Below are 18,130 nucleotides of genomic sequence, written 5' to 3' on the forward strand. Positions count from 1 at the left end.
GGAGTTAGTCGGTTCTGTAAGAGCCAGCATGCGGGACCGGCTTTACAAGGCTTCGGTGAGTAACATGAGTGCAATGTGTAACGTTAATGTCAGCTAGCTATCATTAGCTAACAAGGTACACTAACGTGTTTTGTTTTAGCAACTAGTTTTCTCGTTAAGAACTTTGTGGTCTCTGTGTATGCTGTGGATAACATTAGTGTTCACAAGAACAAGGTACACTCCCGTGTTTTGTTTTAGTTGCTCTTCAGACAGCGGACAGTTTTATATCGACTATACTGTATGTGTCCTTTTACATCTCGTTGTGTCATTTGAGTTTATTTGCTGTGTGTAGATTCAAGGATTTTGGTTACCTTGTCAATTTGTTTGGTTATCTAGGCACAGCTGTGTGTGACTGGCATGTGTTTTCCTAATGTAGAGAGCGTTGATTTAATTAATAAACTACACACTGAGTCTAGATCCTGACCATCCTTTTTTGTTTGTTGATCAAATGTTTTTATTCATACACATTTAGACAAATACAATGTACAATCACAACCAATACAACACAAATTACAAAAAATACAGAAAAAACAAACAATAACAACAATCAGACAAGAGGACAAAACTATGGAAAAGTTCCCTCCCACCACCAGATCCTGACCATCCTTGTATTATTGCTCATTCAATCTATTATAGCATGATAACAAATGGTACTTACTTTAATTTTACAGATCTGCATGGGAGACGATGGCGCGCTGTCTGTGATTGTGCACGGGGGAATGTACAAATGCAGACTCAGGCCCTTTGGTGTAGCTGTGGTCGGTGAACTGATTTACAGCTAAGCTCCCTTTCTCTTTTGTCCACTCAAATAAACTTGGCCCTTTGTCTTTTCCATGTGGAAAATGGCAGCTGCATATTCTGCATTTCTCATCTGGCTCCCTGTCTGCTCGTCTACAATGAGAAAATGATATAATTAATTACTAATAATCATTTAAACCTGCTAAATAGTCCCCCTACTCATAGTTTAAACAGTCTGCACTCTTCTATTTATCTTGTGAAGCACTTTTAACATTCAGCTTGTGTGTGTTTTGGTTGTCTTTTATTTCCAGGTAGAAGAGGACCAAGAGCGAGGAAGTAAGGCAGAGCTCTTAAAATGCCAAACAGTGGGTGTTTCTCAATCGCGAGTACGCTTGCTTGGTAGCACATGTCTGCCGAGCATCTTGCTTCAGAAGCGAGTCAAGAATACTTCCTGACATTTGGAAAACAAAGAGTGGAACAGGCGAGCAAGTGTGCAGGTGTGCGTCATATGATAGGCCCCGCCTTACATTTTCTGCCACAGATTTTGGAAATTGGTCCGTGCGCAAAGCATTGTGGGGATTTTAAGACCGCAGAGTCTACTCATGTGCAGCCTCGATATTTCTCCAAACGGAGTACGCCGGGCTCGGTAGATTTCCAAGTATGCTGGAGATTGGAACAGTACTTCGGCGGCACTCGATGGCGTAGTATGCTTGAAATAGTGGCTCTGAAGCAGCTTTACTCGCGATTGAGAAACACCCACTGTGTTTGGCCTTTTATGTGTGACACATATGTAATGATAAATGGCTTCACCTGACCACTGTTCCTAAATAAAAAAAGTTTTCTGCATCATCAGTCATTTTTTCCAAATAATTACCAATATTTCACAAATTCTTCATGTAAACTTAAGAGCACAGCTGTATGTTGAGTGTGTCAACTTTGCTTGGTTCATCTTACTGGGGGGCAGCTACATGGATGTCGGTGCAGTCCACAATCATTATGCAGTTGAAGGCAGAATGAATGACGGCAGAATGAATTTATTATTGACTCAGAATGAAGCACAACTTCATGTCATACAATACATTGACTTTATTTGTAATTGTGTAAAAAAATATGAGCATTGATTAGCAAGCAGGACCTGCAGGAACGGAGAATGGTGATGGATGGAGCTGGGAAGAGAAGAATAAAGAAAAACAGATCAACTTTATTATCGGATATTAAAAATTCAATTTTCAAAACAAGTTGCCGCTCCTACAGTTTTCAAGTGTGTAAAGATGATTTCACATGACCTATGCAAAATATCACACTCAATACATGTGTGTCTATGTGGGGTGCATTGTGCCTTTGTTGTATATAAATAATATACCATAACCAAATACGTACAGTGGAAACCAGGTTGCCAGAGCAGGTCAGTCCAGTGTGCATGTTCCTCAAGGTCTCAGCAGTTACAGGTGAGGTAAAGAAAATAAAAGAGAAAAAGGTCAGTAACAACACTTTGAATAATTTTCTCTCAGTAATCACTCAACTACTGTCTTGCCAACAAACAGATTGACTCACCCTCACTATCATCACAATGAAACACGTCCAGAAGAATGCCATGCAAAGCTGCCTGCCTTCCTTCGACTCTCCCTAAACTGCCTGATCTTTTTAATGTTCAATGTTAACCATTTGTGCAGATAGCATTAAGTAGAAAAGATCGCCCCCTTAGCACCCGGTGGAGGGGGCAGTAGGCTACTCTTCAAATGTTTCATCCATGGCTGTGACATCCCCAGACTACGGAGAGCCGTTAGGTCCAAGAAGGCTCCGCAACGCGCTCTGCAAGTAGACTTTGCCACAGAGTCACAGATACGGATTGTATTTAAAACAAGAGAATATTGAACACTTTGGTTGAAGTACTGTATTTTAACTCTTAACCAAGTCTAAGTACAAAATGGTGACCATCAAAACTAGATACAAAAGTAAACTACTCATTTTGTACAATGGCCTATATTTTGTATTGATAATCTACATTTGCAAATCAACTTGAGGTTTCATATAAATGTAATTACGTAAAAACTAAATGTTTTAACTCCAAAATGTTGGGTAGAAGTATGAAGTACAATAAAATAGAACAATGTATACTTAAGTAGTAAACAAAGTTACATTCCATCACTTAATACAAATAAGTGTCTGACAGGTTTGATTTGACAGATTGAAATGCAGCTTGTATACAATTATCCAATATAATGACAGTACCATAGGCAGTAAATTATGTTAGGAGACTGTTTTCCATAGTGGTGTAGCATGATTCCCTGGTGGACACAATAAAAAAAATCAACTCAGTGAACAACAGATACCAAGGATGCTGGCTGATGAAGGAAGTAAGCTAGGTAGCCAATATAAGGCTTAGCAGTACAGATAAATGTGGGCTCACTATTTGGCAAGCAACCGGTCACAGTTGCCCTGTTTATCTCATGTCTTATAAAAGCTTATTAATGACTTAGAAAGTGTTCACAACCTAATTAATAAATGAATTACAGACTATTCGTAAACCCTTTATAAGGGTAGTCTTATTGTAAAGTGGTACTGGTAGTTGCTTTGCTTTAAATTCCATGTACAGAAATATTCAGAAAAGGATTGTCTGGTATACTTTTTTAAGCTTTCCCCATCCCTCAAATGAAACAGATTAAGCCTCTGAGACCTATCTGTGTTTTTGCAGTATCCAGTTCCTACACTTTTCTTCATTTATAAAATGAACAGATCAGATTAACACCTTGAGCAGACAAGTGACAAAGAGAAGTAGAACAATGTATTGCAGTATTGTTCCACCAAAAGGGTATGAATCCCCTTTCCTCTTATTACTAGGGTGACCTAATACAACAAAATCTACATTTACAAAATATCTTCCTGCAATAGGCCACATATACTGCATGCGTATTTCGAAATAGAATAAATGATGTCCAGAGGACTCTGCCATTGTACAGCATGGACAAATAAAAGTGAACAAAAATAAAAAATCTTGTTTTTTTTGGTCTTTTTTCTTGTTTTCCATAAAATATCTAAAAGCTAAAAGGAAAAAACCATCAGGGTGCTAGTAGTATAATAAACTCCAAAAACACTTTAATAAGAACATCAAAAAGACTAATTTCCAACATTCACTTAAGGTTTTATTCTTTTTTTACAGCTTTTTTGTCTTCAGAGATATAAACATTTCAGTTTTTTGTTGTGTTAAACTATGATACAGTGGGAGTAGAAATGAGCTGCACAACAGCAGATCCCATCAAATTCTAGCGATCTCGAGCCGGTTTCTCCAAAATTACCTACCCCACCTTTAATTGCACCTGCTTGGTGTCTCCTAATTTCGTTTTCTCTCGAGAATAGATCCAACGATAACATGTCGTTTTAAAAGTTGAAACAAAAGTTGAAATTTGTTGGTATGGGTGACATCTTAAACTGCAGGCAAACTGTTGCAAAAACAGAACATGGAAGGTCAACATTTCTAACTGTATGTCTCACCATAGAATCTGTTGAAGCAAGCCCACACAAACTTATAGTTGTGCGTGACTCTGAGACAGCTCACACAGTGTTGGACCACCTGGAGAAAAGGAAGGAGGACCATCAATTCATCTCCTTAACAACACCATTTACACTTAAATTATAAAATGTTACTAAGTCAACATGGGTCCACAATGGTGCCCCCCCCCATATGATTGATAAAAAGCCACAACCACGCACAGTCATGCCATATTTGATGATGAGCTTCATGAGGTCTTCTTCGATGGTGGCAAGGTAAGTCTCACTGGGATGCTCCATCAGAGGAACCACAAGCTCCAAGATCTTTGCCACGTTGCCATGAAGTCATTGGCAGTCTGAGGTTGAAACAATAAAAGAGTTATTCATTGGGAAAGCTCTGATGGATCCCAACCAATATCGACTTGTTTGGGGAACTCTTCTATTGCCAATCAGAAAGATCGTTCCTGAAATCAATCTCTGGATTAGGCAGTGAATTCTTTGTTCAAGTTTCTCTGTTCTGTTGTAAAAGAACATATTATGCAAGTATTTCTTTGTATATTCATCAACAACAAAAGGGATTTAGTATGCACAACTTACGTTACACTTTGTGGTCAGGTAGGGTTGCATGGTCATGGCATGTTTGACCATGAGCTGGGCCCTGATCTTGCTGAATAAGTAAAAGGTGGTAATGCACGACACTAGCCGTGTTGAGTTTACACCTTTGTTCTCTGCAGAGTCAAAATGCAATGCATTCATTAACATTTTAACTCAAATCAACCTACTGCAGGGCAATGATTGGCTAAACTGTAAGTATAGATAGCGTTCTGAAAGAAAATCAACTGCTGCATTTTTGGAAAGTTTAATTTGATGAAAAAAAGGATAAACTTGCATACCTGAAAGAGAATCCTCGTATTTGAGGATGTGCTCCACTAGATTGTCAACAAGCTGTACACAGGCCTTTTTGGCTGGTTTATACGTTGCATCCTCTTCAGACTTTAGAAGCTAGAGCAAAAGAGACAATGTTCATTTAAAAACGTTTTTAAACATCCATATAATTCCCGTTAGACGAAGCTACGACACAAAATCAAATACTTACATTCTGAAGAAGCTGTTCAAACCAGTCACAGCCGGTGTCTCGACACGCTGAAACCTGAAGAACAAATCAGACTCATGACAATCGAAGATTCCCTGGCCAAACTTCACCACAGAGCGCACAGTTGTTGGTTCCAACAAACTGGGAAGTCAGCCAAACTTACCACATCACTGATGTTGAGGATCTTTCTGGTTATGGATACTTTGTCATGGGCGGGAGTCGGAGTAAACCACAACTTCTGGAATGTTTCATTCACCAATTTCTATAAAGCAAACAAGTTCATGTCTTCAGTTTAAATCTATACCTTAGAACATATCTTTCAAAGGTTTTGCGATACATATATTTGAACAATTTGGCATATGTACTACAGCGTCTCCAGCGCTTTCGAGCGGTCTCTCATTCCCCTGATAGGTGGAGAGTTGCCCATATAGGCGGAGCACCCCTTTTCTGACGTCAGAAAAATTCAAATAATAATCAGATCCGTTGCAGCCCCTTTTTTAGAGATTTGGGTATGGAGGAAAATAGAGAGGGTTGTGTTTTCTGACACTTGGTGAGTTCCCTGGAACACCGGGGACACATATTCATGTATACAAGACGTACAAAAGTGCATTTTGCATGATAGGTCCCCTTTAACTTTGTTTTTATGTCTCATGTGACATAGCTGCGCCGCCGCTATTTGTATATAGGGGAAACATTGATGTTTATAACAATGTTATTGTTACAAAACATTTCACATGTAGTTGTTAGCTAGAACAAACTAAATTAGTTTTTGGTTCAACAGGCATTTTGTAAACTGTACAAAAATAAAAGAGGAAACAAATGACTGAGTCAGAAAAAAAGAAAACATTTAAATAGTACTTCCTACGCCTTATTTAAAAACAACTTTTAAAGATTGAGTTTTATTACATTTTAGTAAAAATGTCAGGCTTATTTTTACAAAATTAATTGCCTTTTAAGAATTGTGTTTGTGTATTTGTGATATATATATATATATATCAGCAACCGAAAGATTGTGCTGCCCTCTAGTGGCTTCAGCTCAACTGCTACAGTACGACCAAATGAAGACTGGTGAGGTTTCTTTACACCACAAACTAGCAAGTTTACAAACAACATTTTGACAAAATGTTAGATTTAAATTTCTATAGATTACATTATATTTTAGGAAAAAACATAGTTCGATGGTTTCCTGTTGACAAGAAAATGGCTGCATCTCAGAAACTGTTTGATATAGATATATATGTAATGTAAAGGAAAAAGGAAAACGTCACGACTTTAAATAAGTGTGATTCTTTATGTGATCTGAGAATTTAAACGGTTGTACTATTAGATACTTACCCAAAGTTTGTCTGTAGACTTTAGACCAATCATAAAAAGGCTTGGTCATTTCTTCTTATAAATCTAAATATGTTTCTTCGGGCACAAGTAATAAGTCGTTTTTATTTAGTATACGAGTGTTTAATAATTTAAAAAACAGAGATGTGTTGATAAAGAATGACACAAAAGACCAACGTGAAAACCTGGAACATGTTAATACAGGGTAAGTGAACGATTATGAACTAATGAATGAGAATCTAAATCAAAGACACAAACAATGTGGGAACAATTTCACAAACTATTTAAGAACAAAAATGTCAGATAAAGCTCCCCACGCTTCCAGTCTCTTGAGTTATCTGCCCCCTGCAGACTGGAAGGCCTTTTCCCGCCTCTTTTAACAAACTGTTGGCCTTGGCCGTGAAGCTCTTGGCAATTTCCCTCAGCCTCTGTATAGCGGCGTCATTGTCCTCCACCGCCTTGGAGCAGACACGCTGCACTCCGCTGTGCAGGTCCTCCATGCACTCCTGTTGTAGCACAACCACACACACCAATGGGTTATATTACACACAGTAATGTAAATACAGGTGTTGATGCAACCTGAATAATGATGCCACCAGACCAATACACTATATACTGTATAAATAAAACAATATGTAGTTTATTTGCATGCTAAAACTGATTGAAGTATTCCTTAGAAATAGATTAGGAGGCGGGTGTAGAGTAAGAAGGTTACCTCTACGATTGACAGGTGGTTGGCAGTTGTGGCAAATACAGACAAGAGGTTGTTTGCTACAGTTCGCCTCTCCTCATTGGTCTCCTGCAGCACCAGGTGGTACCTGGAAAATAAACAAGTGTTATAGAGTGGCGAAGTCACGCCCACTTACTTCCGGGTAATGGGACCTTATTTCGGAAAAATTATGCATTGAAGTCAATGGGGAGAGAAAACTTATCTTTCGATCCCGTTTGAATTGTGCCATGAATTACACATATGATGTTTGTCAATCTTAAAAAATCATTTCCATGTCAAAAAAGTCACAGTTTGTCGTAAAACTGTTGAAATATAAGACTATGAAAAATACGTAACTAGAAAGACTACAAATCCCAGAGTCGCGTAAGTGATGTCACAATTGTTTTCCTCCACTAAGATCAGCGCCATATAGATATAATCTATAACATGAAGTAACATTAAGCAACCCAAAATGTTAAACAGTAAGAGTAGTAGTCACATTTCGTGAACCCTTTGAAGAGTACTGTCACCGGTGTGATCATTCTATAATACACAATTTAAGCCCGGGGGAGAAATGCTAACGCTAACGCTAGCGATCTTCTCTACTTCATGCTATCTGCACAAATGGTTGACATTAAACATTAAAACGACCAGGCAGTTCGAGAGAGAGAATCAAAGGAAGGCAGGCAGGCAGCTTTGCATGACATTCTTCAGGACGTGTTTCATTGTGGTGATAGTGAGGGAAGTCAATCGTTGTGTTGACAAGACAGTAGTGACGGCCATCTTGGTGACGTGTGTTGTTGACCAGAGATGTAGTTCATTGAGCGTTTCACACAAACAAATGTGTTACTTCACAGTTTTACGACACATTTTTTTTTTTTTGACTTGCAAAATTATCTTTTAAATTGACAAACATCATATGTGTAATTCGTGGCACAATTCAAACGGGATCGAAAGATAATCTTTCTCTCTCCATTGACTTCAATACATAATTTTTCCGAAATAAGGTCCCATGGAGGTCCACCGGAAGGGGAGGGACTTCGCCACTCTATATTCTAAAACAGAACAAACAGAAACCCGGAGCACCTAAAGCCAAATCCTTTTTAAAATAAAAAAATGTGTAGTGCAGAAACAGTATTTAGAGGGGGCTTTTGATAATGTTGCGTTGTGTGATGGCCACAGCATATAAATAGTATCGTCAGTTACTCACTGTTGTTGTGCTGCCTTCAGTTGCTGCACGGCCTCGTCGTATCCATACTTAACTTTCTTCTTCAGAATATTGCGATGGTTTTCCACTGTCTCCATCTCTGTGGCCCAGTCCTGTTCCTCCTGTGCCAACTCCTACACAGGAAACATTGTGTGCTTCAAATATTTGAAAATGTTTCATATTCCTGTTTTTCTGCCTTGAAGACAAACAGTTCAATGCTGGATTGACACGGACATAGTTCATCTTGTTGACATGTGGTTGGGTCACTAGATGTGTTAATGTAAACGACATGGACTTTACCTGCATGTCAGAATCCAGACGCTCATCTGCCTTGCGGATCTGCCCTTTCAGATTCTTCAGGTCATTGGACTTGTCCAAGATGATACAACCCACCTAAAAAGACACACATACACATGAAAATGGACAATTGAGATGGAAAAAATATAAACTTTGGTAATAATGTGCGTCAGTAAAGGAAAAAGTTAGCATCGCAAAACAATAAGGATGTTATAACCTGTTCATAACACTCTTCCAAACTAAGTTTCATGTTGGCTAGGCGACTGTTCTCCTCCTCCACGTTACCGACCAGCTTTCTCAGGAGCATCTACAAACACACCGCAAAGATCAGAACAAGGACACAGAACACACACATCTTTCATTTTTTACGAAAAAAAGAAATAATTTCTATCTGATAACATATTAAATGTATCAAAGCTCCAAATAACTGGAAATGACATTAGTATAGGTATAATAAGCCAGCTTTGATCATACTCAATGTATTCTGTATTGAATTGGATCTTGGCAGTACCTGTATCTTAATTTTATGCTGATCCATGGTGCCCGACTCAAACAGCCTGATCTCAAAATCATGACCGCAGGCGTTCTCTGCAGACAGCGGGATCAGCTTCAGTTTACGGGCCAGCTTGTGGTATTCTGCCACATTCAGCTCCGCCTGAATGGATATAAGGAAAGGGCACACACACAGAAGGGGCAAGGAATTCAAGTTAAATCAAATGATGAAAAGCATTTGCCATTATCAATCTTTGGCAGCCACACACACTGACAAAAAATACAATTGTAATCCCAACGATGTCACTCTCTTAAGTATGCATACTAGATGCTCATACCTTTTCGTTGAATTTGGCCAGGGCGATCTCCTCGTTCCACTTGTGCTGCTCAGCGTCTTCTAGAGACTTGCCGAGGCTGGAGATGGTCTGCTGGAGCTCTCTCTTCTCTCTGGTGATCCTCTCCACATCAGCTGGAGTAAACTTCTGGTTCTTCAGGAGTTGCTGCAGTTCATTTTGCTCATGTTTGAGAGACTCCAGGTGACTATCTGCAGGAAGACGGAGAGAATAAAAGGATTCAAAATGCCATCCAAACCTCAGTAGTGAACTATGCTGCTCAGTGGGAGCTTTGTTAGCATCGTGTTGACAGTAAGAGACAGAATAGGTTTCTATCTTGCTACTGTATGATGTCCTTTTGTTGTTCTGTTTATGTTTTTAATGTTTCATGTGGAACCTACTTGAGCAGGTCTCCCTTGAAAAAGAGGTCAATGATCTCAATGGGATACAACCTGAATAAATAAAGGTTTGAAATGAAATGAAATGAATCGCACGGTAGGGAGTTTTAAAACCACAGTAAAGTGTGGTCTCTGGGGACTTGAATGTTAAATGTTTTTTTAACAAGGATTCAGACAGAGAAAATATCTCAGTCAAGAAGTCCAGTTAACTCCTAAGAAGAATCCTTGTTTAGTTGGTACCGAGTAGAGACAGGCCAAAAAAGAACAGTTTCAGTAACTTAATGAGCTTTGATAATTAGCACATGAATCTGCTTGGTGTCTGAATACTGAAATCTCCCCCATGATCCTGTGCATCCTGCTTAACAACTGGTTGAATGTTATATGTACCAGTAGTCTCCTGCTCATCACTCAGTTCTGAATATTTGCACTCCAGGTTTGCTTTAAAGGAATCCAGGCTGCTTCGATAACTCTGGAGTTTCTTCAGGTCTGTCTGCAGCTTCACTCTCGCCACCCTCTTGGTCGTGAGACGGTCCTGTCCAGGAGAAGAGACAGAATCTTATCCATCTGATTTATTGTTGCTTACACATATATTCATGTTACTGATAGAACTATAAAACGGGTGCACACCCTCCTGAAAGCCAAGGTATATTGGCTTTAGCTTTAAACTGTTGCACCTTCGATCATCATAAATATCTTCTTTTCGTTTCATTTTGTTGGCGATTGTTGGGAAAATACTGAATGTACTCTTCTATTATCAACGAAACAGGAAGTATGATTACCTAGAAGAGCATCAGGACACACTGTTTTAGGCATATGATAGCTATGTGACAACAATTAACATGATGATTCAGCCTCTATGGAGATAGATATGTGACTGTCATGTTTATTGTTTACGCAGGCTTTAGCTAATCTGAACTAAACATTGAATACTGCTTTGAACCCGTATTCTGCATCTTGTGATTGTAACTCCCTCTCTTGTATATCAGCATGTCAAGGACACTGTTCTGGGAACTATTTGTCCCATGCAGCCCTGTGTGTGATGACTACTTCCATTCTTGCAAGGATAATAAATACATGTATCCTTCCTGATATTGAAGACCAAGCCGGTGAAGAGTGATATTTTCCCTAACAACGATGATAGGTTTTCACCCTTTCCACTTGTGCAGTGCAATAACCCTAACCGTATATAAAAAACCGTAATAGAAATATCAAGATTCTAATCCTAATCTACGCAGCACAAATGGGAATGGTTTTATAGAAGGTCTCCTTACCGTCTGGCTGTCCTTCTCCAGTAGATCCAGCTCAGTGCTAAGGATTGTGTACTTCTCCTCCATCGAGTCCAGAAGGACTTCGTCAACGTTATAAAGTTCGGCTGGGGTGAAGACAAACGATTCTTGTTGTTTTAGAAAACAACACTTTTAAATGGGACTAAAATCCAGTTTTAAGAATCTAAATTAGAACGTAAAGAGTCATTTAAATTCTGTTCAAACATCTATGGAATGCAAAGAATTGTTTAAAAATAAATGTATTGCATAAAGAGATGCTGTGCTTACTTAGTTATTGAGGAATAAATCATCCATGTCGTCAAACGTGTCCTCGCCCTTCATGAACTTGGAGTATCCCTCAGCCGAGTAGTCCTCGACAAGCTGCACAGTAAAGACAAAGAGAATAAAGATAAATAAACAAGATGCTTTATATTTAGACGGATAAGAATAACCTTATAATCAGGGCTGCACATGCGCACCCCCCGCCAAAAAAGGAGCACCGGATCATTTGATAAAAAAGCGCATTTGCGCACCGAGAGAGAGAGAGAGAGAGAGAGAGAGAGAGAGAGAGAGAGAGAGAGAGAGAGAGAGAGAGAGAGAGAGAGAGAGAGAAGAGAGAGAGAGACAGAGAGAGAGAGAGAGAGAGAGAGGAGAGACAGAGACAGAGAGACAAGACAGAGACAGAGACAGAGACAGAGAGAGAGAGATGCATAAGAACTGGTAAAATGGAAGGGTTTCCCACACAGACTTTACTTGGGCGGGCCGCCCAGGTATATTAACGGCCGCCAAAGTATAATTCCCGAGCCATTTAGGTTTCATTTTTTTTAATCCCTCGCTCTACCCCTTGCTATCGCGTGAAGGGTCTGCTTTATGCGCTCCGCACAGTAACCCTGCTGCGAGGCACAGGCGAACAGTTCATGAGCGTGCTCACTAGCGCACCTCCCGTCCGTCCGTCCGTCCGTCCGTCCGTCCGTCCGTCCGTCCGTCCGTCCGTTCATTCATAAAGTCAAGTACCCCTCAAAAAGGTCCGGTTTATTTCATTTTAAGGATGCGTGCGCACCAAGCAACATCTCCAGGTGCCCCTTTGAGAACCAGGGCAAACAAAGTGATGTGCACACCTGCTTATAATGTGCAGTTATGTTGAGGATTTTGATTTGTCCGAAATACAGAGGAAAAACACTGAATGGGTTTGGAATACACTGTGTGTGCTGTTTAAACATTACACTTCACTTGTTAGACGCTTTTATCCAAAGCATACATACTTAAAGAGGTACCTTGTTATACTCGGCCCCTTCCTCTATGTCCTCATCGTCATCACAGAAGTCACGGAACAGCGTCTCCTGCTCACTCTTATAAGAGACAATCTGACACAGAAAGACACAGAAACACAAGACTGGTTTTAACTAGGTTATCAAATTACAATAATTGATTCTGCTTCCTATGCAAATGAGCCGGTTCTTTTCAAATTAAAAAGGTCTATACTAGCTTCTCACCTTGACATGATCAATCATCCATGTGAGAGCACCGAGGGCCAGAGGCCAGGTGTGGGGGGATCCAACGGAATACATTGAAGACTTGGAGAGTACAAATGGATACCTTCAACCAAAAAGAAGAGTTGTATGAGAAAAAAAAGAGTGAGAGAAAGGAAAGGTGATCGTTGGAGATGGCTCCAGCGATCTGAACATCAATATGACCAGGGTATATGCAGGAATCCTGAAGTCACATGTAAAACCTTTTAAGACCTTTTTTAAGACCCTTCCCATACATTTTAAGACCTCATCGCCACTTGGAGTTTTAACCGGTTACCTTGGCGACACACTTTACCTCACATTGACTATATACAGTATTGATTGTCCTTCCTCCTTATCGTCCAACCATTTGGACGCAGACTTGCATTTTCCCATAACGATGTTGTTTAACAACCGGCGTAAACGGACCTTCGCGCGCTATCAAGCAGTGAGCGTGCGATGTCCTGTTCAGATGACGTCAGATCCAACGGGATGCCATAAATAAACTACACAGAATCACACTACACACCTACGCAATGATTACATTCAGGCAGACTGTAGAATACAACCTCTTTGGACAATTTATATACTTATTGAAAACAAGCTACAAAATGTAATACCTTGGAAAATGCCGATACTTTTTAATAGCCTTCATTTTTGCTAAATTGATTTATCAACTTTTAATACTTTTTAAGACCCCGTGGACACCCTGATTAAGCCAACGGAGGTGGGAGAAGTACTTAAGTAGAAATAACAGAGTGTAGGAATACTGGGTTACAAGTTGAAAGTTCTTCAAATCAGGGTTCATACACTTTTTCACCAATGATTTTCAATGACTTCTCCATGACCTTTACCTCATTTTCCATGACCAAAACAATGACTCTTTCTCAGCGGTACCACTGAAAATGGTTTATTTGAACATGGAACAGGAAAATAAGGTCTGGATATGAAACATGTTGTGCCTATCTAAAACAAATCAAATAGTTGGCTTACTAGCTTCTACAGACTAAAGCAACTAAAATCTCTCACCAGCAAAATACCTCGTCAGTTAAATGCCATTTTACGTTTCATTACTATACAATACAGTATTTATTATCATTATAGTATTACTATTTCGGCGATTAGATAAAATATAAATTATATTTGATGCAACTTTAGTTACATTTCCATGACTTTTCCAGGTTTTTAATGACCGTAAGAACCCTGTAAAATGTATAAAAGGAAGGCTACAACTAATTCAAATAGGTACTTGCATGTTCAGACTTGTTGTACTATGCATAGTTTAATAGTTTCTCTTCATCTTTCTGTTATTTTTAATATTACTTCAATCCAGCCCAATCTTTATATTCCAGTGGTACTAAAGTGCCTTCCCGATACACAAGGTAAGCCACCAGGTGCTTTTTATGATATGCAATGTGAGGCACTAAACGAAACAAAGTAATATTAATATTAATGAATACATACTTATTAAACAAAATGACATCATCTTACCTCAGGGCTTTAAGGAGAGCTGGAACCTCCTCCTCAACTTTTGAGTTTGGCATCTCAAACGTGGGGTCTATCTGACGGTAAACAAACTCAAACACCTTCACAAACTCCTTGGTGGAGGGGGACACGAGGGTCTTGGCTGACAAGGAGCCTGGGTAATTGTGCTCTGTCAAGAACTAGAAAGACCAAAGAGAGAATCAGACTGGACAGGGCAACGGTATAGATTCCTACTCATATTAAACTAACTATACATGTTTTTAGAAAGGTACATAAAAGCTACAAATCAGATACCATAAGGATTGATGTTAAATCAGTGTGAGTGTAGTGATACAAAAATGAAACAAATGGAAAGAAATACCTGAAATCAGCCAATATTTATTTATTTCATCCAACTTTTAAATCAATCAGCTATCTCAGGACATTGAGGCTATACATTTACAGTGGAGGAAACAAGTATTTAACCTCCTTCAGATTTTGTAAGTTTACCAACTTATTTTACAACTAAAAGCTCTTTTCAAATGAAGAGCAGGTTGTAACCGAGGCTCTGTGTCGGTCAGAGTCTGAGCGCTGCTCCTCGTCCTGAATGACTCAGAGTTTGATAAGCCCTCCCTCTCCTTCCTGCTCTCAGACACAGCCAGCTCCACTCTGTACTTCCTGGTTCCTCCCCTTCAGAGCCACACTGAGGAGGAGGGGTGTAACCAACATGTGGGGAAAGAACAAGAGCTGATAGGCCACATTCACCGCCCACACACATGCTGTTCAGATAACCTGTCACACAAGTTTCAGCTCTCAGGAAGTGAAACTCACACACTCGCTGCTACTGAGAGGTGAAATGGCGCAGAAAGGAGTTCAGCTGGAGCGGGAAACCTTCTCTTGTTCCATCTGTCTGGATCTACTGAAGGATCCGGTGACTACTTCCTGTGGACACAGCTACTGCATGAAGTGTATTAAACAGCACTGGGATGGAGAGCTAATCCACAGCTGCCCTCAGTGTAGGCAGAGCTTCACACCGAGGCCTGTCCTGCTGAAAAACACCATGTTAGCAGCTTTAGTGGAGGAGCTGAAGAAGACTGGACTCCCACATGCTCCTGCTGATCACTGCTATGCTGGAGCTGAAGATGTGGCCTGTGATGTCTGCACTGGGAGGAAACTGAAAGCCTGTAAGTCCTGTCTGGTGTGTCTGGCCTCTTACTGTGACAAACACCTCCAGGGTCATAATGAATTACCTGTCTTTAAAAAACACAAGCTGGTGGAGCCCTCCAAGAAGCTCCAGGAGAACATCTGCTCTCGTCACGACGAGGTGATGAAGCTGTTCTGCCGCACTGATCAGCAGTGTATCTGTTCTCTCTGCTCTGTGGACAAACACAAAGGCCACGACACGGTCTCAGCTGCAGCAGAGAGGACTGAGAGGCAGAGAGAGCTGGAGGGGAGTCGACTAAACATCCAGCAGAGAATCCAGGACAGAGAGAAGGAGGGGAAGCTGCTTCAGAAGGAGGTGGAGGCCGTCAATGGCTCTGCTGATAAAGCAGTGGAGGACAGTCAGAAGACGTTCAGTGAGCTGATCTGTCTGATGGAGAAAAGAAGCTCTGATGTGAAGCAGCAGGTCAGATCCCAGCAGAAGAGTGAAGTGAGTCGAGTCAAAGAGCTTCAGGAGAAGCTGGAGCAGGAGATCTCTGAGCTGAAGAGGAGAGACTCTGAGCTGAAGCTGCTGTCTCACACAGAGGATCACAACCAGTTTCTGCACAGCTACCCCTCACTGTCAGCCCTCAGTGAACCTACACACTCATCCAGCATCAACATCCGTCCTCTGAGCTACTTTGAGCATGTGACGGCGGCCCTGTCAGCAGTCAGAGACAAACTACAGGACGTCCTGAGAGAGGAATGGACAAACGTCTCACCGACTGAAGTGGAGGTTTTACCGTCAGCAGCAGAGCCCACCACCAGAGCTGGGTTCTTACACTATTCACAGGAGATCACTCTGGATCCAAACACAGCACACACATGGCTGGTATTATCTGAGGGGAGCAAAAAAGCAACAAACATGGGACAACAACAGTCTTATTCTAGTCACCCAGACAGATTCACTTATTATTCTCAGGTCCTGAGTAGAGAGAGTCTGACTGGACGTTGTTACTGGGAGGTGGAGCAGAGAGGGGCAGCAGTTTATGTAGCAGTCGCATACAAGAATATCAGCAGAGCAGGGATTGAAAGTTTATTTGGACACAATGACAAATCTTGGTCCTTAGATTGTGACCAAAACAGTTATTCATTTCGTTACAACCGTATCAGCACTCCCGTCTCAGGTCCTCAGTCCTCCAGAGTAGGAGTGTACCTGGATCACAGAGCAGGTGTTCTGTCCTTCTACAGCATCGTCTCTGAAACCATGACTCTCCTCCACAGAGTCCACACCACATTCACTCAGCCGCTACATGCTGGACTTTGGCTTTATCAGACTTATGGAACCACTGCTGAGTTGTGTAAACTCAAAAAGCCTGAAGTCATTGGAGGAGCTCTTCTACTTCTTAAACTCACCGTGTGACCATCAGAGCTGATTGTTCATGTCTTCACTGTGCAGAGATCAGCTGTCAATCAAACATGATGGGTGGGGCTTCAACATCTTCTCATGAGTTGTTCTGTAAATGTTGGACTTTCTTCCGGCTCCTTCCTGGGTCTGTTTAGCCATGGAGGCTGTCACTGCTCAGGAGGATCCTTGTTCACCTGAACTGATATGTAAACTTTGCTCTAAATATGTGTTGGATATTTCTTTTGATTCATGTTGTTGTTTCTCTTGTAATGCACGAGTCTTCAGAGAGAAAGCAGCAGAGCTTCTTTTATTGTACACATTTTATTCTGGCCACTTTCTAAAACAATATAGACATTTATTTACGGATTAAATGTTATTGTTGCCCAAATTAACTAACAAATGAGTTCCCAGATGGTTATAACACTTATTTCATCATAAAATGTTTATTTAAAATGATATTACTTACTGTCATGATCATAATCAATAAGGAAATCATGTATTATCCTGTTTTAAATAGCTTAGAGTCTTAGCTTGGGAAATGAAATGTTATTGTTTTGCAGACTAATTGTTGTTGTTGTTATCCAAATAGAAAGTGGGTACTCTGATGTTTTATAGAACATAACTTATCATGATAATAATCAATAAGGAAATCATGTGTGATTCTGTTTGAAATAGCTGAGATGAAACACATGTATGGTGTGGATAAAGTGAAACTGATCATGAAATCATTGAACAGACTTTACTGATGGGATGTGTGATCAAATTAAATGTTTGGATCATTAATAAAGGTTTGTCTTTCAAAAACAAAAAGGATGTTCTTCTTGTGTTATGTCCAAGGTGCCATACGAAGCTGATGGAGAACATGTGGAAGTGATCTGAGACTAAATGAAGCTCAGCGCAAATTCAACCAGGAAGACCGTCTTTTCTCATTCATTTACTATTTCTAGTCGACGCAACCCCTCTCCACCCCTATTCACCTCCTGTCCCTCTGAATCCAGGGTCAAGCTAAGCCCCTCCCCTTTTGTTTGTCTGAACACCTTGTTTCTCTTGTGCATTAAGAACACTTGTGTTAGGGCATGATTTAACAATAAATAGGTTTTATACAGTATGAAATACCACGTACTGTCCGCCCTCCCATGCCACCCTGGCATGACCTCTTGCCCCCCCTTTGCCACCCCATGTAAAATGTTCTAGAACCGACACTGCTTAGCAGTACAAC

At 40.4% G+C, this 18,130-nt stretch overlaps 1 protein-coding gene, 2 long non-coding RNA genes and 1 pseudogene across 3 annotated transcripts; 2 read left to right on the forward strand and 2 right to left on the reverse strand.

Moving 5' to 3' along the window:
• Nucleotides 1–16: 16 nt before the first annotated feature.
• Nucleotides 17–902, forward strand: LOC117494802. Its single transcript, XR_004557117.1, has 2 exons — nt 17–55; nt 711–902. It is a non-coding gene; the product is annotated as an uncharacterized LOC117494802 (long non-coding RNA).
• Nucleotides 903–4,317: 3,415 nt separating this feature from the next.
• LOC117494804 lies at nt 4,318–4,952 on the reverse strand. Its single transcript, XR_004557118.1, has 3 exons — nt 4,864–4,952; nt 4,489–4,622; nt 4,318–4,348 (listed from the first exon to the last, which is right to left on the reverse strand). It is a non-coding gene; the product is annotated as an uncharacterized LOC117494804 (long non-coding RNA).
• A 1,890-nt stretch (nt 4,953–6,842) lies between these two features.
• LOC117494733 lies at nt 6,843–15,092 on the reverse strand (annotated as a pseudogene).
• On the forward strand, nt 14,830–17,721 carry LOC117494809 (tripartite motif-containing protein 16-like). The gene has a single exon (XM_034145779.1). The coding sequence runs from the start codon at nt 15,220–15,222 to the stop codon at nt 16,924–16,926; it is 1,707 nt and encodes a 568-aa protein (XP_034001670.1). The 5' UTR covers nt 14,830–15,219; the 3' UTR covers nt 16,927–17,721.
• The last annotated feature ends 409 nt before the right edge of the window (nt 17,722–18,130 follow it).

The sequence above is a fragment of the Trematomus bernacchii genome, unplaced genomic scaffold, assembly GCF_902827165.1.
Source record: "Trematomus bernacchii unplaced genomic scaffold, fTreBer1.1, whole genome shotgun sequence".
NCBI lineage: Eukaryota > Metazoa > Chordata > Actinopteri > Perciformes > Nototheniidae > Trematomus > Trematomus bernacchii.

Coding starts and splice junctions, on each gene's coding strand:
- LOC117494809 (XM_034145779.1), top strand. CDS start 15,220: ATGGCGCAGAAAGGAGTTCAGCTGGAGCGGGAAACCTTCTCTTGTTCC.